The sequence below is a fragment of the Colossoma macropomum genome, unplaced genomic scaffold, assembly GCF_904425465.1.
Source record: "Colossoma macropomum unplaced genomic scaffold, Colossoma_macropomum, whole genome shotgun sequence".
NCBI classification, from domain to species: domain Eukaryota; kingdom Metazoa; phylum Chordata; class Actinopteri; order Characiformes; family Serrasalmidae; genus Colossoma; species Colossoma macropomum.
Window position 1 is genome coordinate 27476418 of NW_023494799.1, and position 27939 is coordinate 27504356.

The 27939-nt window shown below is 40.4% G+C and overlaps 2 protein-coding genes across 9 annotated transcripts in view; one reads left to right on the forward strand and one right to left on the reverse strand.

The window, feature by feature from the left end:
• nr5a2 (nuclear receptor subfamily 5, group A, member 2) overlaps window positions 1-22200 on the forward strand; it is a 54237-nt gene extending 32037 nt beyond the window's left edge. For 5 of the 7 annotated variants that reach the window (XM_036586368.1, XM_036586369.1, XM_036586366.1 and 2 more), the window contains 2 exons: window positions 3925-4072; window positions 19271-19518. In XM_036586368.1, the coding sequence (XP_036442261.1) occupies window positions 3925-4072; window positions 19271-19518 (396 nt within the window). Of the gene's footprint in view, window positions 1-3924; window positions 4073-19270 lie in introns of all 7 variants that reach the window. The other 2 variants (XM_036586365.1, XM_036586371.1) reach the window with 1 other exon arrangement.
• A 310-nt stretch (window positions 22201-22510) lies between these two features.
• Window positions 22511-27939, reverse strand: part of LOC118818853 (adhesion G-protein coupled receptor D2) — a 67717-nt gene continuing 62288 nt past the window's right edge. For both annotated transcript variants that reach the window (XM_036586364.1, XM_036586363.1), the window contains exon 25: window positions 22511-23223. In XM_036586364.1, coding sequence (XP_036442257.1) covers window positions 23098-23223 — 126 coding nt within the window. In that variant the 3' untranslated portion in view covers window positions 22511-23097. The remainder of the gene's footprint in view (window positions 23224-27939) is intronic.

The window sequence follows — 27939 nt, forward strand, 5'->3', positions numbered from 1 at the left end:
AAAACAGCCAGCACAAATACTTTGGGTATATTTTTGGATTTATTTTGTTTTAGATTATTGCAAACTAACCAAGGAAACATGCTCATTTATTAAAAACAATTTGATTTAAAACAAGTCAGTACACTTTTTGGTGAGTCGTGTATGTATTGTATAAATAGAGAAGCATTTAATTCATTTGTATTTTAATACAGAAGTATAGACTCTCGTGTGTTGTACTATGAAGTACGAAGGGTTAAACTGAACTATTGTATGTCTCTCACTATAGATTATTGTTAGTGGTTTATTGACAGGTATGAAAGAGTGCCAGCAAAGCTCAGCTGACAGAAGGCTGATCGCTGTGGTGTTAGTGGGGATGCACTGGGTTTTCATTCCATTTTGTCATAATATACACATTATGTCTACAATCTGTCATCAGCTGTTGGCAGTTTGATTTTCAGGTGTTCAGCTCATCTTTATTTTGATATCTTTAAGCTATGCTGTGAGGTTTGTCGGAGTCTCTGTGTTTGATTATTGAGGGCTGCATGGTCACTGGCCTCTGTGTGTTTGACTGGTGAGGGCTGACTGAGAGCAGTGGGCGAGGGGAGAGAGGCGGTGTCTCGTTTGCATATTTTGGCTAATGAACAGCTGGTGTTGAAAGGGCCTGTGGGGAGAAGAGTAGGAAACACACACACTGTTCATTATGTCCTATTATTCTACAGGAGGCCAGGAGTGACAGCCTGGTCACACACACACACATACACATCTGAATTCTTTATTTAGGCCCACAATTTAAAATACCTTATAAAAGAGCCCAAACTTTGTCAAATATATTTTTCATCCAGTCATGCATAATTAAACGACTACAACAGCAATAGTTACTCAGCATTACAAAGAATTTTGTGGACAAACATCTTTTCCAATTATTGAGGAAATCAATATTTTGCATGGGTTACTTTCATTTTTGTGAAAGCAGAGAGTTGAAATCTCTTTGTGACCAATCTGTGTACATCTTGTACACCTACAATTGGTACTAATTGCTGAAGGAGCATTGAGACCATTAACTTACAGGACAGTAAAGAAGCTCATTTTCTTCCGTCCTCATCCTTCCCCCCCTTTCTCTCTCTCTATATGTTGCTCTTTAACCATATTAGATGCAGTTAGTTGAGTGTTCTGCTTTTTCTCCTTCTCCCACTCAAGCATGTGTCGTTGCTCCTCACTGTCATTCACTATGGCAGCAAAGCACTGTGGGGGATTAGCCCCGAAATGTAGCGACACACGACACCGCGTGGACGGCTTTCAAATATGTCACCAGCCCACATCTCTCCCTCCCACTGCTTTGAACATAGCTGCTCTCTCTCTCTCTCTCTCTCCCTCTTTCTCTCTCCTGGGCTCGTGAACACCCAGGCTGCTTGGCCTTCAGAGGAATCCAAATCAGAGATAGGCAGCCCATTTATAATCAGATTTATACAGTGCTTTGTCTTTTGTCAAGATCAAGCAGCGATGGAGCTAGTGTCAGGCAGAGTTAGTGAATATCACTGCATAATGTTTACAAAGTCCTACAGCAAGGTCTCTCTGCATCACACACTTATACAGTTTTTTGTCCCTCTTTTCCCAAAGAAAGTCCCAGAATTCCTCTGAAAGATTTTAAAGAATGTTTAGAATGTTGTGTTTCAGAGATTCTAAAGAAGCTTTTTAAAAGTGGTCTCATGTTTTGTGCCTTTTTGCATATTTCGGATTATTTTAAATTCCTAATACTCTGTTGACGTGTGCGTCTGTGAAACCGCACTTATAACCCTGTAATTGATTACATTTAAACAGAAGGTTAGCGGTAGCTAAGAGACAGTCCATTCATTGATGTTATTTCATGCACAGTTGATTTTATGGAAGTAGGCTGACACCTTTGGGTGAGGAAGGGGTTGGCTTTCAGTGAGTCATAAAAAAGAAAGAAATAACATGCAAAGAAAGAATGATAGAACAGCAGAATGAGGCAGGAAGGCAGAACATACAAGATTGGAGGGGGTGGTGAACTTGCGCTGGTGAGAAATTCTCTAGGCTGGGCTTTAAAAAATTCCGCTCATCATATTTACACAATAAATAAATTCCAATCCGCACGCGCTTTTAATTGCAAATCTAGCTCCAAGGGAGCCCTCCCTGTGCTTAGGAGGCCCGCTGTCTACCTACCTCCAGAAACCCTAGCACAGTCAATTATGGTAATGAATTGTCAATAAATATAAAAATTTAATATGGCCTGCTTACAGTGAGTGGCAGCTAAGGACTTGCCTCCAAGACAAATTTGCTGCTGCTGCAGATATTAAGTGCACCTGAAAGGGGAGGGTTGAGCCCGGTAGCCTGGGGGACCTCCGGGGGCCCCCCGCATGCTCGTGCCTCTCCGGCCCCCCCTTCGTCTGGTGATGGGAACGAGGGTCTGAGGGTCCGCACGCTGGGGACGGAGAAACATGCTGCTCTCCCCTTCTTCATTTTGATGTTGATTATCATTCCACCCTCACTCCTGCACACTGTCCCTGCTGTGCTGAGAGCAGCTGAGCTGTGCTGGATAACACACACATACACAAGGAGAGAGAACGAGAGAGAGAGCAGGGCATAGAGCTGTACCTGCTGTGCTTACCAGTCAGGTGTGCGGTACAGTTTGCAGAGTAGACTTGGGGGCTAGTGTAACAGAGGTGTTGGAGATACACCAAAAAAGTGATGCATTAAACTTCCTTGATTCAAAAATGTAATTCATGTACAAAATAAAATGAATAAAATATATATGATAAACAGAAAGTTTTTATTGTGGACCGATGCCGATATTCGATATTTTTCACATACATATCTGCACATACCAAAGCATAAGCATTTGGTAAAAGTAGAAACTAGATCCACATGGATTAGCACTACAGAGTGTGTAATATGTATGTAATATATTGCTATGGTTGAAAACCTTATATCTTTAAAATGGTAACTTTACAGCAGAAAAAACATACATACTACTTATAATGTAAGTCAGTTGAACCACTCTTTTGTCCAAGTAATTTTGGGCCATTTCTGTTGGAAATTTACACACAATGTAAAGGACAAAAGACATGTTCAAATTATGTCAAAAACTGAAATACGACAAAAATGAAGATACAAGGTTTTGTTCCGACAGCAGTGATAAGAAATATGTATTTGTAGAGGCTTACAGATGCAGTAAAAGAAATAAAATGCAAAAATTTTAGCTCAGTAGCCAAGTGTCACCTAAACATTCAGCTCTTCTGGAGTTCAATAAATACGTCGTCAAATATTGGTTTGAAATATCAGCCAAACCAAACATCTGTCCAATGCTGATATAAGCAAATATTGCCGATACCGACATCATTCCATCATCACCGTGCATGTTTATAATTTTTGTCTTTACCACTTTTTTTACACATTTGAATCAAGTAAATTCAATGCATCACTTTTTTCGGTACTTATTTATTTATCGGAAAGATGCTGTCCCGATTAAAGGAGATTTTGAGCTAGTCTGGTTGTTATTTTGTACTCTAGGAAATCAAAGCTTTTCCTTAAACAAACAGTAAAAAAACTGCAGAGATACATAGAGACCCACTTTTATGAATTATGGAAAATACATTCAGATGTGCTGCCTATGATTCCATCAACTTTAAGCCAAGCTTCTCAGCCTGACTTTCTAAAAAAAGAGCATCACAAATCAATACCCTTGATTTTACAACCTATTCCCCAAGAAACACATGCAAAATGCAGGTTTCAAATATGTTTCTGAAGAAATTAATTCAGATGTATGTACATGTCTCATGTCTGTGCTGTGATTAATATGAAGTTGAGAGCAGCTCTGTTTGTGTGTTCAAGTTGTGTTCAGGGCAGACCACTGTTCCTCACTGACACTGTGTGTATGTGTGTTTGTGTGTGTGTGTGTGTTTGTGTGCTGTTGCCCCTCTTCTTCAGGTGGATTATGCCCTAATTGCCTCCCAAGCTGGGGCTACACTCAACAATCTCCTGAGTCATGCACAGGAGCTGGTGAGCAAACTGCGTTCCCTCCAGCTGGACCAGAGGGAGTTTGTCTGCCTCAAGTTCCTGGTGCTGTTCAGCTTGGGTGAGTACGGAGAAAAGGAAGGGGCAGATAGACGGAGGAGGAGTGGAAGAGATGGGGGGAGGCAGGATCCCTCATGCTCGCTCCCAAGGTTCTTGAGGGACCTTGGGATAATCCGAGAGACGGCACTTCTTTCTCCCCCCACCTCATCCCTGTCTGATAAGCATGCTGCTACAGATGGCTGTTATATGTGCCACTGTCTCACACACTGAGCCTCTGGCTGTAGAGGTCAGCCTTTTGTCACTGTCCAAATCCTGCTTTTAACCCCTAAAATCATAAGGGTCTGTGTGTAGGCCCATACATCGGTTCACTCTTACAACAGCTCTTAAAACTATAATAGTTTTATAGTAGTTACAGAATTGTTTATAATAGATACTATTATATTATAGTATTATAGTAAGTTATAAGCTTAACAGCTGAATAATATTTTAAGGTTAAAGTTTTCTGGAAGGAAAAATTGGGAATGTTCTCAGATATAAACCCCAACCTCCACCTCACTGTGTCTTCTTCAGCTGTTATGCCTCTTTGACTATTTGCTGAACTGTTATTAATATTAAATAATGGGCTGTTACTGTTGTAAGCCCCCTTGAGTGTTAAGCTGTTCGCTATAAGATGCTGCTATTTATGTAACCGCTACACCATATCTGCTGGACTTGTGACTTATAATGAATAATGAATATGAGGGTTGCATAGACAGTTATAGGAGCATGATTTTGGTAGCCTGACACTCACTTCAAAATAAATTTGCAAACAAACGAGCATCAGAATTTCCAAGTTCAGAAACAAGCAAGGACACAAGTTTTCCACTTCTGTTCTAAAACCTAAAGTTACCAGTTAAATACAGAAAATCAAGAAGTCATGAAGTTCCTCAATGACAAACAACCCAAGTTCATCCTGTATTTCTGCACTTCCCCATTCAGTAACCCAAAAGCCATCTGCCCTCCTGGGTTCCTCTCCCTAAGTTTGCTTGCCATCACTCATTAATGAAGTCATTTGAAGTCAAGGTAACTTTCTCAGCCCAGCCCATGAAAGATGCTGGTGTCCATCAATACCAAAATGGAGAAATAGCGGGAGCTTGTGGTTCTCCCAAAAGAAAATACTGGAATATTAATACACTGCTGTGCACGTCAACAGCATTATCATATCACTCTGTCTGCTCGTTCCGGAAAGAGAAGAGACAGAATGTTAGGTGCATATGTGCTTTGGCCTCAGTTGCTTTTGAGCAGCATCATATCACAAAGTGAGCAGCGATCACTTTTAAGCAGTTCCGCAAGGGCCCTCGCTACACCTTGAGTAGGTTCCTTACATCCTTCCCCATCCCTAACAAACTAACAAAGGACCAGAACAGTGGTGATGTTCCTCCTGCCGTAGGTCCAGCCCTCTGAGCCTGATGGGATTTATGTTTGTGGTTTTTTTGTTGTTGCGTGGCGGAGGTTTAGCTGATGGGAGTGGGGATGGACTCCGGCTCTAAATAATTTGGCGGAAACATCATCCATAATGAAACACTCACCTGAGGGGAGTGTATCGCCCCCGGCGCTGCTCCGCGCTAGCGGCTAGCGTCAACCACCTCGTCTGTCTGGCAAAGGGTGAGTAAGAGACTAAGCCTGGAGATTAGAGACTGCACTGATTAATATCATCCTGTGAACGAAGGCTTCTGTGTGTGCCTGCGTGTGTGTGTGTGTGTGTGTATGAGATGATCCTTGCCAGATGCTATTGAGAAGCCAATTAATCAGAGGTTAATGAAATGAAGCATGAAAATACCTTAGTGCTTTATGAATACCTAAGGCAACACAGTTATATCCACTCTCCCTGTCTACATCTGTTCAGCTTAGATTGAGAGTATTTTAATGAGAGAGCCTCTGTGCAGCCCCTTCAAATGTTCTTTTCTGTTTTCTTCACACTTGCTAGATTTCTCACTAAGCAAAAGTCAGCCTTTCTTGCCATGTAAATGAAGGCTGTAGAAAGTTCTAGTGAGCTCGACTCAAGTTCTAGTAAGCCTCAACACTTTGTCCACTCCCCCAACCCTCTGCCCCAACCTCAATCACATCAATTCACTCGAGTGTCTCTTCTCACTCTGTCTAAGCGCAGTCTTCCCTCTCTAGCCCGCTTTTACAAATGAAGCCTTTTAAAGGAAATCAAAGGCACATTTCCCCAGGCCTGACGTGCTATTTCAGGCCCCATAGCTCTAAGCTGCAGCCGTTCTCTGTCAGCTCTCGAGAAGCTCCGTGATCTGTCACTGTCGGCCACCCATGGGAGGGTGGGCTCTTTGTAAAGGTAAGTGTCGATAAAGGGGAGGATGGACATGGTTTGACCCGGGAGCAGCCGCTTGTCTCCTCAGATTTGGGGGGCTGTCGAAAGGAGCGATTGCGCCCAGCAGAAAGCCTCCCACACTCTTTCTTGCGCTGCATCTCTATCGCCCTGTCTCTGTCAGTCTCCATGGGTCGAGTGGATGGAGTGGCTCTCGCTGGAACTGAAGGCTTTATCAATGGGTAAATAATTGCAGCAGGGGCATTGATTTCTTCTGCTATGAAAGAGGCAACGGAGGCTGAGCGATGCTCCGGTGGCAGGGGAATGGCTAGTCGAGTCTGTTGCTGTTGTGACGATGCACACCTCAGGTGTCATAGGGCCCACTTTCTGCTATCAGACAGTGTGTTTTAGGAAAGTAAAGAAGCAAATGAGAACTTCACGTAAGGTGCTTTCTTTTTAAAAAATATTTGGCTACTGAGTTGTCAGACCCTCTTACAGATAAAGGTTCTTTGGAACAATACCACATTACTTTTTTTAATTCTAAAGAACCAAAAGAAACCAAAAGTGGTTCAGTGGCATCCTTCAAATAGCACTTTCGTGCTTCTCTTCCTCATGCATGCTGGAACAAAACCTTCTTCAAAACTTTATAGGAGAAGGGAAAAAATGCTTAACATCTAATGGAAATCAGTGTAAATGTATTTTTCCATGTAATTTTGAACCATTTCTGTTGGTCTATTCATCATGAAATTTTAACCAAATGCACAGTCTGATAAGATTGTTAAAATTGTGCAAAAAGAAAAAAAATGAAGATTACATATTCTTCTAGATTAGAAAGAAAAGTCGCTCACAATAGTGTTCCCTTAGGACAGTGGTTCCCAACCCTGGTCCTGGAGTTTCTCTTGCCCTCTATTTTTTTTCCTGATTCACCACACCTAATCTAATTAATCAGTTAATTAACAAAGCCTTTATGAGTAGATGTTTTAAAGCAAATGTGCAGGGCTGGAAACCTGTGCATAAGAAGAAGGCATCTGTGGCCACTGAATAACAGCAGCATCCAAAAGAGAGATGGTTCATTAACAACTACTAAAAAAATGTTTCGCTTCAAGATTTACACTATTAGCTGCAAGATGTTTTGAGAGGGAAAGTGGCATCATTTCCCAAATTTCTTGAAATGAACCAAATAATTTGGAAGTAGTCACAATTGATCAACTTTTAAGGGCTGCGACGGTTCAATATTTATGCCTTTGAGACCGCCATGCATAAAACTACTGCAACGTCTTATTTACATGCAATAGGGGCAGGTTTTTCTCGTGAGCCAAGCAGTTTGCTTGTATTTATTGTAATGTTATACAATGTTTTTACACCCTAAAAACACTCTTTCTGCCAAGATAAATAGTTTTAAACAATTTTCTTAGTTTCTTAAGGCTTTTACACATTACAGTGCACAGTCAATAACTACACTGCTTTTTAGGATACTGGCATGATTGTTGTGAGATATAATTGCTCTGATCTCAGTAGAAGTTTCTGCACAGAGTTCTGGTATCAGACACTGGTATCAGAATTGTAGTCAGTATATATTGTCTGGTATAATGAATCTTGAGCGTTTTTTTCTTTGTGGTGTTCCAAGCATCCCCACGTACCTGTGAGCTGCTGGATTTCTCCTGCCAGCCTCCAGAATAAGCATAGCATAAACTCAGGTTGTTCATTTAGAGAGAAGATTTTCTTCTTTTCCTCTTTGAAGAGGAAAAAAGAAAGTTCCCAGATAGGTAGGGTCTAATTAAGCGGCCTTGCCTTATTTCCCTGGCCAAAATCAATGCGCCTACCCTTGTGCAAAGAGGGAGGGATCAGTAATGCATGCGTGTCGGCTCATAACTGGCGCAAATATTAATTTCCTGAAACGGACCAAATAATTTGGAAGTAGTCGGGATTGATTAACATTCGAGGGCTGCGACGGTTCAATATTTATGCCTTTGAGACCCCCGGCTGGGCCCAAATAATGGTGCATAAAACTACTGCTATGTCTTAATTAAATGCAAGATAATAGGGGCAGGTTTTTCTTGTGAGCCAAGCAGTTTGACACTGACGGGCAGTAAGTCATTTGGAAGATGTGAGGCCTAGGCCCAATCAATACACATATAAAGCAAGTTTGTGTGTATGTATGTGTGAGAGAGAGGGAGCGAGATAGAGAGAGGGAGCGAGACAGGCCATAGTCGGAAAACGTATGCGCGCCTACCTGGAAAAAGGTTTATGGCAGAATCTGAGGATAAAAAGTAAAGCTTACATTTATTTTCAATGATTTGTGACAATATGCAGCAGCCCTCGACTGATCTGACATCTCCGCATTCCTCACCAGTCCGTGCTCTCTCTGTAAGTATTCATTGTTTTGAACTAACACATTCATTTGGATTTCGCTCAAATGTGGAAAAGCCTCCAATCAACCCTGAGTGTTCTGATATTTTACAAATTTTGAGTGGAGGCAGGAGTGGGCCTACGCAATGACCCTAATATTCAGGGCTTGTTTTTATTTTTTTATTTTTCTCACTATCCCTACATTACAGATGCCAGAAATCAAAAGCTTAACCTGGCCACATTGGTAAGAGGCTCTCTGGGAGACGCAGTCCTTATTAGGAGCCCTAAGAGGCTTTCAGACTTTATCAAGCTTTAAAAGCTACAGAGATCTTCCACAGCTTACTATATGGACCAATAGTGCACGCTCCGGTCATTAAAGGGATGTAGGAGGCTAAACTGCAGCACTTTACCTTTAACCCCACTGAGTTTTGCCACAGTATGACCGTGTTCATCATAGTTCAGTCATCGCGTAGCCCATCTTCACTGTTAACGTAAACTACGTTTCCAACCTCCCACAAAAGTAATTTTGCATTACATTGTTTTCTTTATATAGCAATTATGTTTATACCTGGTTAACTCTTAGAGCTTTTATCCAGTCAGTCTACAAACAAGCCAGATGTTATGCAGACAAGTCTATCTGGGCCTAAATCTAGGCTCTGTAGATAAAAGCAAGCTCAGTGGTGAAATCAGGTTGCAGTGGGTCAAAATAAAACCTAAAGACACTGTGGCTTTAGGAAATACTTTCCATATTTAAGAAACCTGTATTGATACAATAAAATTTCAGTTTAGTTTGAGCATTTTCCAAGCCATATGCACTTATTTTTTTCAACAAAAAACAAACAATCACAATAGTGAAACTCGGTACATTGGTACTCTGCAAAAAACGTGACCTTATCACTGAACATGCTGATTATTGTATATAATGTAATTCAGGAAACATGGGAAAATTCCAAAAAAAATTGGGTTGGAAAATTCCTTCAGTTCAAGAAGTTAGTTTTTGTAACTTTGTGGGCTATGCTGAATCTAACAGACTGCTGCTCACAAAACTTTTACAAAACATCCACTCCTTTCCCAGATGGTGTGATTTAGAATAGACATCGCAAGGTGTATGTGCTGATTTCGCTTGCTCTCCCCCCGTTCTGTCTCCACCTCTCTCCCTCTGGCTCACTCGCTCTCTTCCCCTGCCCGACCCTTATTACAAGTTGTCAGTTTATTATAAAACATTAGGAAAGCAGAGGGACACTTGCAGTTACTGTCTTATCGATCGGGGGGGATAGATTCTGTGATTTAGCACCCAGCCCTCCCGTATTTCCACATTCTCAGCCTCCTATTAAGGCCTGTGCTTTCCTTTGGCTATTGATGTATCAACATTAACAGTTACAAGCGGCTACAGAAAATCAATGGCCAACTTTTATTACCGGCTGCATAACACGCTGGCTGGCCCGTGCTTTGCTGCTAAGCAGACAGGCCTGCCCGCAACATGCTCCACACATGTCAGGTGTTTTCTAACTGATACCTGCACTGGAAATATCAATCATATGAGTGCTGGCGTATTTTCTGCCTGCTTTTGCAGATAGTTGCCCTACCGCCGATCACTTTTCTTCAGCCATGTTTTAAATCTGCACAGCCAAGCCTCATTCCAAACAACATCAATATCTTGGATGGTCTCAGATTCTGCATTTCATTTTTGCTGTAGGTTGTTTTTAACTCTCCTAATTGAACAGACAGCGTAAAACCGCTCTAGCTTTGTAAACAGTTGAGTTATGCAGATACGTTTTGTACAAACAAAATTTGAAATGAAAATAACCTGTAGTTTCTGTCCATCACCTGAATTGAGAGGGATGCTTTTCAAGAGGAAGAGCTAAACAGAAGCCGCAGCAAAAACAGAGCACCCTAAAAGATTTATGAGGCTTGCGATCCTGTTGGGACAAACATACACAAGCCCTTTGTTTTTCCGATCAATGGGCCAAAGTTTATTATTTACTTTCGCTACAGCAGTACTTTTCGTTTTTTACAAGTTGTAAAGGGGCCCTGTTGTTGCTTGTGTGTGTGTGTGTGTGTGTGTGTGTGTGTGTGGTTGTGCGGTTTTTGATTTCTTTTACATGACCATTGCTGCTGCTGGAGGTTATCGCAGCTCATGGATAGCAGCATTCTACGATGCTAATATCATACCATGGGTGAAGTGTAGCCGACTCAGTTAGCTCAGTCTGGGCCAATTAAAGAGAGCCTCTTCTTAGGCGCGAGAGGAAAGCTTCCCCAGGCTTGAAGCCCAGCACAGTGCCTTTCCGTGGCCAATTCGAGGAGACAGCCAGAGCTACGGCTGCCGTAGGGACGGCTCTATTGATCAGGTGGCTGCCATTATTTAAACATTGCGCACAAACACAGATAAGCATGTTACACAAGCTCCATAGCACCCTCGCACCCCTCCCGACCTGTCATTTCTCAATCGATCCCACAGAAAGATTTCTGAGCCACAGCCATCCATAAAAGCTCCTTGGTCGCACAAGAGGGAGAATGCAGCAGTAGCGGCTCCTAGCCCCTGGGCAGGCAGCAGGGTCAAACACACACACACACAAACTAAACAGCTGAGCAGACATGACCCTTTCAGAGTGACCCCTGCATTACAAAAGATTATTCATCTGGTGAGCTGTTCACTTGCTTGCAAACAGTGTGCAGATTAAAACAATCTATTTAACACTGAGAAATTTGAGAGTAATAAACTGTTTACTGTATATTATTTAAATGTAGTTATGAAGTTTCATAGTTAATTACATAGTTACATAATTAATTAAATTTGTGTACAATTTACATTTGCATTGATTGGTTTTAGTCTGTATTTCCAACTTTCCAATTGTTTTGATGTCAAAAACGACAAACATGTAGCAAAAAGGTAAAGGATTATTTTTATTTCTGCATATCCATTAACTACAAACATACAAGTGCGTCTTCTGGTTACAAAGACACATATGATATTAATTGAATGCATACATTTGACACAGTTTCTCCACTTGTTTTAATGCGCTATGCGTGAGAAGTAATGTTTATGAAATCGCACCATGCTATTGCTGATGATAACTGCAATTTCTAAGGGTTAAAAACAGCTGCTGTACAGCCTTTGCTTACTCTTTAAAGGAAAAGCTATTGAATAATTTTAAAATGATATGATGTTTAACTGTTTAGATTTGCAATTAAAATTAGTTATTACAGCTTTGTTGTAGCTGTGGAGTTGAGAGGACTTAACTGAGGTTATATGTCTGAAGAGGATCTGTCTGAATTGTACATTAATTTCGTGAAAGCCATCATCATGGATACTGTAAAGAAAAAGTTACTAGTAATGGATATCATAACAGTATGTTTGTAATTTTTTACTATGACATTTTGATGTCAAGCACCCACCTAAGATGAGCTGAAGTGCCATTTATCTCAGTCTTGCTAGTGGCCTACAATAGGAGATCACAAAGGAGCTTTTCAGTCTTCACACACAGACTGAATCATGTTAGTGCTGGGCGTATTGGTATCACACAGCGATACTGATTTCTAGTTTTAGTGGCATTAATTGCTAACAAAACTAACAGCAATGTATGTTATTTGCTAAGTGCATCAGATGCTTGGAAAAAAAACAGTTAAAAATACATGACAACTAAATAAATTGTAACTTTCTGGAAATATTGTTTCTCTCTGGTTAACATTTACAATACATTGTAAAGCTGTAAAGCTGTCTAAATGAAATATGTCACATTTGTAAGACATTCCTTCAACATAGAGTGCAAGAACTCAGGAAGCCTGGGCTCGTTAACTTTATTAATGCAAACCTAAACACCATCAGATACTGTGATAATGTGATAATTTTGGAAAATATGACTATACTGGATTTTATCTGTACTACCCAGCACTACCTCATGTCGGAGTTTCAGCCTGACCACAGGCCTCTGAAACTAGAGACAGTGATTAAACACAAAGACACAAATGAGCCAACAGGTGCTCTGGGCATCTCTCTTGTTCTCTTTTACATGCCCCAGTTAGTTGTCACTGCAATGCTGTTGTGTATTTAAAGCAACAAAGCTTTGGAATGCCTGCAGTGTCTTCACACTGGAAAAATGCAGCATCATCAGTCTTCCTGTAATGTAAAACCGTGAGTGCAGCAGGTGTGAAGTGTAAAGGGCAAGAGAAAAAGAGGGGGTGGGCTTACGCATCAGAGACACATAAAAATAAATGCTCATTTCAATATTGGCTCATCACGGCTCTGGCGAAGGGAGATGAGAGGAGGCTCATAAGAATGGAAGGCATTCCATGAGGTCAAACAGACACACTTATGGAGCTCATCCCAGAAGGGGGTTTGTATTTGAGGTGTCTGTTATATTCTTGTTGAGAGGCTGTTTTAGCATGGAGCATGCATGGACAATCACCTGCCATTGTTCTTTCTTGTGCCTCAGGATGGCCATTCGTACTTAGAACCAATGCATTTCCAACTTAGCACATCCATGCTATATTAGGCCCTTTAGGCAGCATATTTTAGTTATTAGTATTGAGGCTCATTGTTCAATAACTATTCTATAGCTACTATGAAACTAAGATATAAACTATGTATCTGTAACTTAAACATGTATAGAACCTCTGTTATCATTTGTGAATGACAGTTTTGCTTTGAAAATTCTAGTTAAATTTTTCAGTCTCATGCTTTAAATACACATTTAAATACACTCTAGCAAACACATAGTGGGTTGAATTAATTTTTTATATTGTATAATTTGTAACATCTAACCTACAGTGTCCCTTGGCTTTATATCTACAAATATAAACTGTCTTAAGTTAGACATCGCTTTCCTCATCATAGCAGATTTGCCAAAAATGTACAGTCCAACATTGCAAGCCCATAAATTAATTAAGCTTAGACAGACAGCTTACAAACATATCATGTTATATTACCCCTGAGGTAACAGAGACCAAAGCTACTAACATGTTAGAATAAATTAAACTCAATCTGGACTCTTGCCTTATAATGTGGATGCAGCCTCACCACCCATCTGAGAGATGCGTGCATATTGGGAGAGATGCAAAAAGACAGCTGTTTCTTTAGTCAGCACAAGCAAACATTGATAGTCAAACAAGAAAGGAGGATAGAGGCAAAATAGAATGTGAGTGTTTGTGTCTCTTTATGTGGGGGGAAATCATGCTATGGATTAACTGTCCTTCACTCAGAAAATATACATCCCCAGGCACTCTGGTGAATTATTAATTCAAATTTGTCAAAAAAAGGAGGAGAGAATAAAAAAAGATATTGATGGAAGGTTGGCTTTAATGACCTCATTAGGTTTGTGGTTTCCACTATGGGCGGTATTTGGACTGCTCCAGGAGTTTAGGGGGAGATGGGGGGATACTTGCCCCCTGAATGATTTTCTGTCACTTTATCATAAACAAGAAGATTCTGACGTGCCCCTTTACTCTCGTATGCATGTAATTAGTGTGTGTGAAAGTGGGTTGAATGCAAACTAGACTCTCAAGAGGGTTAGCACACTAAGATGGGGAGAAAGAGAGAGAGAGAGATTGAGTGTTAAAGAGAGATTATAGATCGCTTCTGGACCCTCCATCTGAACATGGGCCGTTAGAGCTCTGTGAACAAGTACATTCACAAATGTAGAGACAATGCAACAGTTCATTACATGTGAAAGAAGGCTAAGAGTGCAGGCCCTCAATGGGGTGATCTTCTCTCCGAGGCTAAGGCTTGAACACTGTTTCTCTCTGCATGGAAGGTTAAGAGGTTTCTTGGTACTGAAGATTCTTCTTGCTGTCCAAAATAGCTGAGCTTTGAAGTCACAGACATGGACAGTGTTCTGTCATGGTTGTGTAGAGGGAACTGGGTGGCAACACATGTGGGCAGTAAAAAGCTTTGGTACAAGTGCCAGTTGCATAAAGGTGTTTATCCACTGGGCGAGAGATAGGAGGATACATATAAAAGACACACAAGGTCTATCAAAATTGTGGGTACACAGAGTTGTGCAAAATAGTTTTAATTTTGTCTTTGTCAGTTACTAATAACCAAACATAAAAAAGCCACACATTTTTGTGACAATACTTTGTCTTATACTTCTGAGACATTTATTCTCTAGTAATCAGCACTCAAACGTTTCAGCTCTTTAAACCACATTTGGGCCAAAAGATCTTCAACATGGGCTTGAAACAATAAAAAAAAGAAAAGAAAAATTATTTAGGCAAAACTTACTCTTCATACCAAGGAAGTATGAACATGAAGCTGATACTAAGGAAGATACACACAATAAGTAACCAAATAGATATTTTATGTTAACAAAACCTTTGCAGCCTTTCCCCAAACTATTAATGGGCAGTGAATAATGATTTTATCTCTGATATCATTATGAACACCTGCAAATTCATACGAGTTAATTATGTAACGATTTTTTTTACAGAGTGTACTGTGCTTAACAATGCTCAAGTCAGACCAGTGATGAATAAAAATATGTAAATATATTTTCCCTCACCTCAGGAGGAGGCAGAGCACCTCTCAGCTAGCATTTGTTAAAAGATGGGCTTGCCCAAGTTTCTCGTGTTTATTTCATCATACCTAAGGCGCTTTTCTCCCCCGCTTCCCCTGTTCCTGCCCCCCTCCTCCATGTGGCGAGCGGTGCAGGTCAAACCCGTCCTTGGGCAACCAGGACGTCTCCTCTACCTGTTTAACCCGACAGCGACAGGCTCAGATTTGACTTAATGTATCCCCAGCTGGAGCCGTCCTGTTTAATTCTCTTTCATAGCAGCGGGCCACTCCGGGCCCAGCAGTCCTGTTTGAGCAGGGAGGAGCAGATTGAGCCTTCGTGCTTTATTTTGACAATGCTGACCCAAAAAAAACAAACACTGTTTCTTCTGGCTCTTCATAGCTTAGTCAGGAGGAACTCCCCTCTGAGAAAGGAGAGAAGAGCTGGAGTCATTGATATGCATCATTAACAGAGAGAGAAAGAGAGAAAGTTTGTTTGGACAGTAAAACATGTCCTGCGGACAGCCGTCTTCTTGCTGATAATGAACAGCTTCTTTTCATGTTAAAGGCATTTTCCTGCATGTAGTCATTTGCCTGCCAGACAGTGTAACGTGAGTGCCTTTTTTAGTTAGGACAGATGATGATGTGAAGATCTATATGAAAAAGTTAATTAATAATATTATATTCAGTATGATATTAGCATTCATAATGCCTCATTTAGCTCACAGAGATTGGTATCTACAGCTGCAGTTCATTTGTGACTGTAAAATGTTAAACATACAACTGGAAGAACCAGAGTGAATTGATGAGGTGATACATGCAAATGGCAGTTTGAGGAAGGACAACATGAAAAGGAGTGAAGTGTGCTATGATACTGCATAAAATCATTTGAAAAAAGTAGCATTTAACATGGAATGAAGGAGAAGGGCATTCACATACATCAGTTATAGGCTTGAGTAGCTTCATCAAGGTAATACCTATTAGAAGATTTCAAAATACGAGTTTATGCATATACCCACTTTGTTATCCAGTACCTATAGCAAAAGAAAACACAGTGGATTCAGCAGTTGGGTAAATATTATCATATTTTGACTGAGCGGACGTTGGCCATGGTCTCCTCCGGGCAATGGCGTGTCAGATGGTGGCTGTGGGGAAGCGGGGGCCTTCCCAGGTCCATTCTGGGCCAGAGGGCAGCGGCAGCACCGCCTCCTTCTCTGATTGGTGTGGGTCAGGCAGTCAGGTTAATAATGAATAAAAATGACAATGCACAGACTTGACTGATTACATGATTGCAGGGTGCTGTAAAGTAAAAGAGGACAGAAAGCACAAGGTACACATTGCCCTTTGAAACTTCGCAGTGACACTCTGCAAGTGCTTTAAACACTCACAAACACTGCTATAATATAAAGCACGCTCTTGAAATACACACACAAACAGCTCCGCCCTGACAGTGTATCTCTGTCATGTTTCATTGCTGCCAGACAGTGTTGATTTTGATAAGGTTTGGTGTTTCAGCACTATAAGAGGAAGCCATTCATTCCTTAGTGACAACAGCCTGCTGGAGATGTCAATGGGTTCATAATTTGCCTTTCAAATTTCATGTTATGATTTAACTGGTCATTGATTAAACTATTAGAGGTGAAAATCCATGCCCAAGTGTGTCTTCATTTGCAATATGCATACTAATAAAATGAAATCAATATAAAATGCTTTAGTTGTAGAGGGCCATAATGGGAAAGAGCAACTAGGCTGTATATATTATTTTTTATTATTTATCATTTTTTGTCTGTCAACATTATGAACAAGGCTTTATGGCAGTACATTGTTTGTGCATGTATGCATAGTGTATAAGGACATACATCAGTGGACATATAATTATAAATATGAGCATCTGACAAGGCTTATTGGGACAGCTTAGGTGAATTCTTAGATGCTTTTTTTCACTGGGAAAATAGTTTGCAATTAAAAAAAGAAAACAGTGTATTCGGAGGAGGGAATGGGGGCGGCATGTGGATATGTAGGGTCGTCTGGCATGATCGCTGATGAAATGAACAATGTATTGCACAGAACCTAAGGGTCTGGAGTTGAGCTTTAGCACAGCTGTGCTGCACACTGAGGCTGTTTCATGTAAAAAAGTTCATAATTAGTCCCACAGTGGCTAAATGTTGAGATAGAAGATAAGAGTGCTTACCGTGCGATGCTTTGACCTGACTGGATAGTAACTGATGCTTTTTTTCCCCGTTGTCAGCAGGGCATGATCAAGCGTTTCTCGCTGTGGATAAATTAAACAAACAGTAATTCTTTCTCAGCAACCTGGCCTCTTGCTTACGGGAGATCAAGCCACTGTCATCGATCAGCCGTGCTTTTTAACACCCTCCTCCCCACCCCATTTAATTTTTTCCGTGTTCAAAAGCAGCCTCACAATAATTAGCAATTAAAATGGATCTTTTTTGTATCATTTTTCTTTAATTAGTCTGAAGAAGACATAGGGCTTCAGCAAATCTCAGTAGTTTTGCTCTCACTCCTCGCCTCCCCACCTCTCTTTTCTTTTCTTGCTCATCGTAGCCTGAGAAATTTTGAATGCGAAACGTTGAAACCATGGTAACATTTTATGTGATCATCTTAATCCAGTCAATTTAATTAGAAAAGTGAATTTTAGCTTTGCAAACAGTGAGGGCACATGGTGAGGCACTTCATCACCATTATCTGCCCAGCTTTTATGAAGTGGCCAGGGATATACAGTGCAAATTTCAGAGTTTCTGACATTGCTCGAACCACTGCCTTCTAGCATTGCTCCCAAAAAAAAATGAGTGACAGGGCTGGAAAGTGCATCGTTTGTTTACTCCTTTTTCAGCTGGGGATAAAATCGCATGGGTTAGAGCAGGAGCTTTGTAATTGGTTGCCTCCTGATGGGCTCCTCCTCCTCCCCCTCCCTCACCTTGTCCTGAGCTTGCCCGGCGGTGTCACCCAGGGGTCAGGGAGAACATCCTCACTTGGTGCCAAGAAGAACTTGCAGCTCGTTCTACAGCCCTCATTACATGCTGAAGTATCCTTCCCCCTCCTCCTCCCTCCCTTGCTCTCTTCTGCCCGTTCTCTCCCTCTTTTTCTGGCGGGCGAGGCAGTCGCGCTTATTTTTCGGCAAGGGAAAGCAGAGAGTAGAGTGCCAGCTGCCTCATTAGCTGTGGCTGGGTGCGTCCTGGTCCTTTCACAATCACTCTGAGGTGTCGGGGGAGGGCACAGGGAATTTGCCAGTGGAGGAAATATTGGGACGGCCATGCTCGCCCTCAACCCCGGGTCAAAAGGATTAATAAAAGATCACATAGCACCAGCCCCTCCGACCTGATTAAATGCAGCCACTCACCAGGGATTCATTAGTACCTCATATATTACACCGCCAGCCATTTAGTCAGGTAGACCTTCATCTGGAGCTACAGATTACATGCAATTTATACCATGATTTTTACCACTGACAATACAGAATTCATGTAGATTATTCCACGATTTTAACTATGTGATGACGACCCTTTTTACCACTGACACTACAGAATAGATGCAGTTTATGCCACAATTTTTAGTACTGACACTACAGAATACATGCTTATATGATATTTTTACCTTCAGAACTACAGAATACATGCAAATGACACCACTTATTTTACTACTGACGCTACTGAATATGTGCAGCTTAGGCCACATTTTTTTACCATTGACATCACATGACATCATATTCTCTCGTTCATATAGTACAGAATCTGCAAATTCTGTTACAAAAAGGGTGATACAGGGTGACACATATTGCCTCATTTATCACTTGTTTTTGTGATTTGTGGTAGTCGCAGCAATGTCTGTGTAAAGCCTCCATGCATACACAGCCTCGCACTGCGTAATTCACAGTCTCCAGGGCAGGACGTCTCTGGGGATCTCTTTCCCCCACTTCATTCTCATTTCACTCTAAATCTCCTGAGAAAATCTGAGCAAAAAAAAAAAAATAATAAAGGGCTTCAGAGACCAGTATATGCGTCTGTTCATGCATTTCATATGTGAGTTGATGAGTCCACGTGCTTCTTAGCCAGCTAGCACCAATAACTCTTTGTTTGTGTTTCTCCTCTTTTCTCCAGACGTCAAGAACCTGGAGAACTTCCACTTGGTGGAGAGCGTCCAGGAGCAGGTCAACGCTGCACTGCTAGACTACGTGATGTGCAACTATCCTCAGCAGACAGACAAGTTTGGTCAGCTGCTGCTGCGGCTGCCAGAAATCCGGGCTATCAGTCTGCAGGCCGAGGAGTACCTCTACTACAAGCACCTGAACGGGGACGTGCCCTGTAACAACCTGCTTATTGAAATGCTGCATGCCAAACGCGCCTGAACACTGCAAACGAAGCGTTTTTTCAACCCTTCTGGCTCGATATGCCGCACACATTTGCTCCCAGCAACCCTTCCAGCCCAGCATCATCACCAACTATAGCTTTCAAACACAGACAGATGCCTGCACACAGTGACATGACTTTGTGGTATCTTAATGGTGCGCTGAATGGTTCATGTTGATTCCATTGCTTTGTTTGGGCCAAACAGAAGGGGAGAGGATGTAAATTAACACTTGAAAGTTTGACAGTTTGGCTCACATTTTTTCTCCCCGATCAAACAGAAAACACAAAACAGTGATGTAATGACTTCTCATCTCTTGGTACACTTCTGATGAACTGCAAACATCATCACTTGTTTCGTGAGCAGACTAACTTACAGTAAATACATCTCCCTTTCATTAAGACTGAAACCGGATGGGTTAAGATGACCCTGATTATCCTCTCCTCCAAGAATTAAACTGCTTTGTCAGCTTCAGACCTGTATTTTGATCAACACTCAGCCAAACGGCTCCCTCATGTCTGTTTTAAGGCACGCAAGTCACGATAGAGCTCCAGTTGTGGAATGAGGTGAACTGGATCAGCTGGCATTTTGGCATGCCTGCAACTGTGCCACCCACAGAGACTAGTTTGCAGCCCCTCACCAAAAAAAGGATAATGCTGACAAAACACTGATAAACAGCATTTATCTTAAAATGGCAGGCAATTCTTCCTCTAATGCAAGAGGCTAATACATACCATTTTTTTCCCCTCACAAAAAATCAGTTTATTACCTTTTACCTCAAAACAAATTACCTTGTTTTCATTTATAAGTTATTACATAGATCTGTTTGCCAGTATGATTTCACCAATGCAGTTGTGGAGAGAAAACACAACAAGACAACTATTGTTTTTTCCCCTCAAACCCAACCTCTCATTACAAGATGGAAGACACAGTTCCAGAGCCAAGATGAAGAAATACTGCCTCAGTCAAAACAAGACCAAAGCCTGCTGCAGAACAAGAACAAAAAAAGAAACAACCTTAACTATCAGTATTATGAATTTGTGATGTCACAGTCATGTGAGTCTTGCCTTATTTCATTATCATGCTAGCTAACCGTGCTGATGTGAACTATAACATGTAAAATAAAAAAAGTATATATATATATAAAGTATTAATGTAATACAATTAAGAAGAGACAAGAGGTGTTTACATTCATGTGGTCATGTGGGAGAGAACTGTGATGTAAATTGGAGGTGAGGTAAATTGCAAAGCAATGATTTCTTATAAAAAAAAAAGAAAAAGAAAGATAGAAAAAAATATGTTCCTCTGGTTTGCTTTCTTTGGTGTGTACAGTTTTCATCTTGACCAGTACTTAATTATGTCGTGAGACACTAAAATCAGAGAGCAATCTCACTTAATATTTGTGTTTCGAGCTGTTTGGTCATTTGATCACTTTTTCGCTGATTGTGCTTTTTTTTTTTCTGTCGACTTTATTTTGTTCTAACTTTCTAAATGTGTCACTGGTTAAGCTTAAAGATAAACATAATTTATTGTGTCCTGGTTTCACCCATGTGTTGGAGGTGGGGGGTCATAAACAATGTATTTGTTTACTAAAGCATGTTTTTAAAAATGTATATATACGAGATGCAGTTCAGGAGCCAAAACGTGATCCCATTTATTTACATTAAATGTCTGTCCATCTCGCCACTGTAAAACAATGAGAGCCAGTGTATTCCAGTGAAGTGGTGTGACTGACTGTTGCGTCCTTTTCTATAATAGGGTTTAAAACGGAACATCTTCATTGCAGTCTTGTGTGTTCTATACCAAAGACAGCATCTGTCCTCTGACTTGTAATTATCTGTTCTGCATCACAATGAATGGACGACAGCTCTGAGCTTTTATCTTCATCTATTGATCAGACTGGCATTCCATATGGTCAGTTGGAAGGCTCTGGATGTCTTACACGAGTGTTGGGTCGTGATTAGTGTTGGGACAACAATCAGTTTCAACACTTAATGTTTGTTTCAGTCATTAATTAAAATAAGTACCATGGTTTTAGCATATTTATTGAATTTTGACATGCACACAAAATAAACCCTCTTTACCTGCTTTAACTTTATAATTCCTTCAAGTTTAGTCACTTTGGTATAAAAAAAAAACAAAAAAACAAGCATTTTACACATGCAAAACTTGTCCCAAATCTACTCATGACATTTAAGGAATTGGGTTTTTTAAAAAAAAAATAGTCTGAAATACACTTAACTTGGAACAATCTTCAGATTTCTGTAGTGTCTGCTCAAGAGATACTCATATGCCCCACTGTTTGTAAAGTTAAATCCAAAACTGTTACAGTTTTAGGTCTTTTTAAATGATCTTGCTAGAATAGAGATGATCAGTTTATGAATTTTACATCATCCACTGGATTATCATAATGGACTTGTCCAGAACATCATTCTCCATTTGTTGTCACTACCTTGACAATCTCAAACCAACCGCTCTCATTTTCTCCTCATCTCTGTACAATTAACTTTTCCCTCGAAGTTCTGCAGCTGCCTTGTATGTCCACGAACCTGAGTGTTGAGATTGTGAGCTACTTTACAAACCCTGGATGCCACAGCCTGAGCCACTTCCTGCCATGAAGAGTTTCCTTACAAGCTGGTGGAATCTATCCCTCATATTTCAATAAATTACTATTATGCAAATAGTCTGATTATTTCCTCATTCTTTCTTTACAAACACAAAGCTGGCGACTGGCATAGACATAATAAAGTAGTGTAGATTCGTGCGGCAGATCTAATTAGACAGAAACTCTAAATCTAAGATGGCTGTACTTTTGCTGATGAAGCAGGCTAATAACAGCAGTTTTATATATCTATAGTGGTTTATTCTAAATAAATATGTAAAATGCTGCAAGACATCCCAGAAAACTGAAATTTGTGCAAATAGTGCAAATGTAAATACTAAACACACTAAATGTGTTGCGTTAATATAAATCAATGGACAATGAATGAAAATCTAGCAAAGCCAGAACTAAAATAAAGAGAAGGCTATTAATAAAATGTGTGGTCAAGTTATAATCAATTTGAATAAATGATTCATTTTAGGTTTTCTATATTATTCAAAAATCACTGAAAAGCATATCAGAAATTGATATGGTTTAAAGATTTTGAAGATGCTCAAAAATGCAACAGATGGTTTAAAATATATCATTCTTACATCAAAACTTTGTATTTTTTTTTTTTACTATCAATTTTTTTTACACCATTTGAAAATGCCAGCTGCCCTTTACAATGTGTGACCACTTTGCGAAGAATTAACCAACAGAAATGGTCCAAATTTTGTAAAAAATGTATTTCCTAGCATTTCATAGATATAAGTCGTTGTTAGGACAGCGATGCTATATCAATTTATCTCAACTATTATTATTTGTTATCTTTATAACAACTATAACTAAACACAATGTCAGAGAGCCTCATCTCTGATAAATTTTATAGCCAAGCTGATGAAACATGCAAGTGTGTTTTTGCAAACTACACATACAGTAAAACTACACAAGTGAGATACAGACATTATTCAGAACTGTGCGAAGGGTTGAACAGTTTCAGAAAGGATCCATGCTATGGTTCTGTAGAGATGAGCTCGATGCATGGCAGGAGATCAGCTCTTCATCCATGGGAACATGGAGACTACAGGAACCTGCCACACACACCATGGGTGGTACATACTCCTAAAAAACAAAAAAAAATCAAAATCTCAATTTGCATTTAGATAAATAAGAATATGCCACAATCCTTTGGCTGAATGAACAAGGATGTATGACTAAAGTAGATATTCACAGCTTGGCTGCTGTGAAAGCCATACCAAGTTTAAGGAGTTCAGTCAAGACTGTGCATAAGGTGCGAGTTGTTCACACAGGCACCAGTTACATTGCTCTGATTGTTTATTTTTGGCTGCTTGAGCTGTTTAGAAACAGAAGCACAGAGGACTGGATTGGATGGCCTACAGCCAAGAGTCAAAGAAGATGCCATTCAGAGGCGGTCAATCAAAAATAACAGCAGAGCGGGCACACACACATCTGTTTCGGCTTTATCGAGCCGAAGCCCGGGACTGACACGGCCACAAGATTTACTGAAGGCCTCCATTTTGAGAGTCACCCCGCCGATCTGGAGAGTGAGCGAAGGTTGTGTGACAATGATACAGATGTAGTAGCCCGTGATTCTATCAGACAGCAGTGATCGGGGCAGAGGAAGAAGTAGTCAAACAGACGTAGTGACTGACTCAAGCCATTGAAAGTAATGTACATATTTATTGCTAATAACGTGTGCAAAGCAGACATTATAGATTTCAGCAAGCTAGCAAACAGAATTCTATAGCAAAGACAGTGAAAAAAGAAATATGGAAATAATATTATTGACCCAAATTTCATTCTTTTCTTGAACATGCCAAATATCCATGTCTGGAAAGCTTCAGATTTCAGCACACTGCCTAGGCAAATATGCTACAGGCCTTTACAATAAGCCATAATGTAAGAAATAAACTCTGAGAAGTTCGAACAGCATTCCGAGCCTTATAAAACTTTTAAACAATTGAACTGTAAGAATTAATAGGTGCATATTAAATAGAATCACTTCGATTGTTATGCTAAACCTAACCTCAACATGCAAAACAAATGCAGGGGGGTTTGAAATGAACCACACTGAAGGTCACAGTCTTTTCATTTAAACGCATGTATTATGCACAAGTTTATATTAAAAAAAGAGACCCCAAAAGCACTAATCTGTATTTTCTATCCTTATTAGTCATTAGAAAAGGGGGAAAAATTTAAGCACCTGGACCTCGCTCTCAGCATTCCATTAATTACCTGGACAATAGCGCAACTTTAGAGGCAGAATTTTCAATTTTAAAACCAGGACAAAAAGACAGGGAGACAGAGAAAGAGAGAACGAAGCGTATGTATTCAGCTTCTTCATGCTATACTGGCACTTAAATCCTACAGACCTCCATACAGACTCAAGGTTACGTCCGATTGAAAACCTCCACAAACAACCACTTCAGAAATCCATTTAGAGCCAGCGCTGGAGCATCTAATTCAAACATGTCGTTCTGTTAAAACGGTCGTGCTCAGTCTTCAAAAACTCTCTATTTTCCCACTCATGTTTATCTGTCCTCTTTGTAAAAGCGATTAAACTCCCGCATTCGGCAGCAAAGACATAATTACACAAAACCAGATGCTCAGTTCCAACAGCCAGTCAGACACGAAAAACGATCTTTTGTTGTCACAAACACTGGGCCACTTGGGTAATCTGTTACGATATACCAACCTGTTCTGTAGAGGAAGGTGACGGGACATGTCCCTGATGCAAAACCCTGTGTGTTAAAACTCCCAAAAACACCCTAAATATTGCACTTTTTGCCTAGTAGACCTGCAGAACTCCTGAGAAATTGTCAGTGTACTACAATTTTTGTGCATCTCTTATTATTTGTCTGATAATATGACCAAACCTTTCCCCCATACTTTATCTGCAACCCAGTGATGACCATTTCGCCATGACCAAACACCCACTGACATACGGCTAATGTGCAATTATTCGTGGATAAAAACTAACACATAAATAAAGAAAGGTGTTCCTGGGTAAATTCGCCCCCTTAAAACGAGGATGGGTTTGTCCAAGGTCATAGCTTCATTGTGTCTCATCCAACTGAATCCAAACAGATTCAATGGTTAAGTGTTTCTTTGTCGGCTGACAATAGGACTGTGGTCTTCAGGCGCGGAGCGTTTGATAAATCGGCTTCAAAATGTCACTCAAGGTCACCTCAGGAGGCCTTGAGAGCCTAGACACACACAAAAGTCCTGATACACAGACACACAGACACACACACACACATACCCAGAACACATGAACACACATAGTCATACAGATGTGCAGCTACACGATCTTAAAAACTGGCTCCAAAACGGGTTCTTTGGAGTGACGCCAGAGAAGAACCACTTTGGGTTCCCTAAAGAACTTTGCAGTGGAAGTTGTTGCAAATGGGATGAGTGTGTAATGTAAATGTTCTATACCAGTGTTTTTCCTAGAACCTCTATGTTACTTCTAACTTCTCTGTTACTTATTGAGCCCACACAAATCTGTACTGACTGGAAAAGGGAAACATCATTTAAGAGGCCTGTCACTTTACCTGCCTTTGAACAAAACACAGCCAGTTATGTTGATTAAAATTAGTGACCAATACTATGTGAAAACCCAGAAACTAGCCTCTAGAAACAGCTGCTTTAAAATACATTTTTTTTTTAATAAAAGCTTACAGAGCTACCCCTGAACAAAGTTAGCCTGGGACTGGCTCTCTCTCCTTTTCAGCACAGGGATCTTTATTCATCATATTAGTGTGGTAAGATTAGATTAGATTAAATGAATAGCTTTGACAGATGAATCGTTGACTTTACAGCACTTTGTGCACTCACACTGCACTGCTCACATTCGCAACCTAAACTGCATCGCTAGCTGTCACAGGTAGCAAAAGCGTACACAAGAACAAGCATGGATAATCGATATGAAGGGAAATTAGAGTTGTTCGTTTGAGTATGAGTAATATTAGTAATGTAAGTAATTCAATTTCTCATTAAGTCAGTAACTATAATGTGATTTGTTATATAATGTAATTGAAACTGTAATGCGTTACACTACTTTGTTAGAGGAAAAAGCATTCACATTACTGTAACCAAGAACCATTCAGGAACTTTTATTTTCAAACATCTGTATGATACTGAATAAAGAGAGCAAGTACTAAAACCAGACACATTCAAAACACAACTACAGTCATAGCATAGGGCTGCACAATATGTTCAGAAATCCATATTGCAGTTATTCTGCTATATATTGCAGCTACAGCATAACTTCAAGATCAATACTGACACATTAGTGAATCGTTGATGTGATTAAGACTGGTCTGCATGATTTTTGAACAAAATGATTTATGTTTGTTGGATCATACAAACACCTTAAGGCATCCAAACACCTGCATATCAGTGCAATAGCAAAGGGTCAGTATCACAACATTGATTGATTAACAAACAATATGTTATGCAGCCCTCTTACAAAGCAACAGAACAAACACATAATGTACAGGCTGAACTCTGTGGACCCCCCATGTGTTGGAGATGTGTGGAGTAGAGTATGAGCAGGTCTCTATCTCCAGTGAGGCTGGAAAACCTTGAATTGTGACCCACTGATGGAAAGCTCAGGAAATAACAGAGAACAGAGGGGAGCAGACACAAGTTCATGCAGAGGCAGCACTGAATCCAACAAAATTAGGCAAGCTGTTTCTTAGTGGAGGCAGAACTCACTACAAAAAAGGTCCCAAAGCTCATCCAAAGCAATGAGGCCCTTCATAGGTCTCATATGAATACATAATGTGGTGTTGGCAAAGAATAAACTGTAAGAAACATAGTGCTTTTTTACTGAACACAGCAGCAGTGGAGAACCGCTGCTCAACGTTGGCTGACACAGCTGGGACGCAGACAAGTAACCAATAGCCACCCAATTTAGTCCATGGTATCTACAAAGCCACACCAACCAACCCCACCCCCCAGCACAATACCGCCAAGTAACACATTAACACATCTTTATGATAACAACAACTAATTTACACATTTAAGTCTCTCTTACTGTGAGTCCGGCGTTCTCGCGGTGCTATTTGCATCGCCGCTCTGTATGGCCACAACTCCCGTATGTCCATGGCCGAAAAAGCCAGTAGTACTAAAGCTCTGGATCTCAGGATGTTCAAGTATGCTCAACAAATTAAAAGGTTATAAAGGTGAAGATTAAAGTTGGCACACAAATGGCAAATTAGAAAGAGTTACATTTAACTAATAGAGTTGTTTTACAATAGCATTGGTTTAATGAGGGATGAATGGAATGCTGGAAGGTATTCCAAACACATTTTTAAAAAAAATGTCTAGGTCTGAGGTTTTTTCAAGTGCAGTATGCACAATTTCACTCCCTCAAGGTTAATGAGGAAGTGAATGTAGATTGGGTGCTGTACTATTTCTGCTATGCTAATTCACTATCTGACACTTCTTTATCCCCACACATTTCACCCACCTCAAACATATGTCTAAACCCTAAAACCAGTCAAAAACCTTCCAAAAATCTACTTAACAGAGAACAATGATAGAAAGAAAAGGTAATTTAAGGATGCCTCAAGGGAGAGCAATGCAGCTTAAAAGGCCCAGAAGCCAGCAGGAGATGAGAAGAAGGCCCAAGTCCCTTGCTTCTTTTTCTCCCCCTCAGCGAAAAAGAGTTTTGAAAAATCTTTCTCTCCCGCACACACGCTCTCTCTCTCACTCTTTTTTTTGATAAACAGCTGTTCATAAACAGCAGATAGGAAATGGCAAATAAGTGGTTATTTAGTCTGCCAGCAGCTCCTTAGAGACCATGCGGTT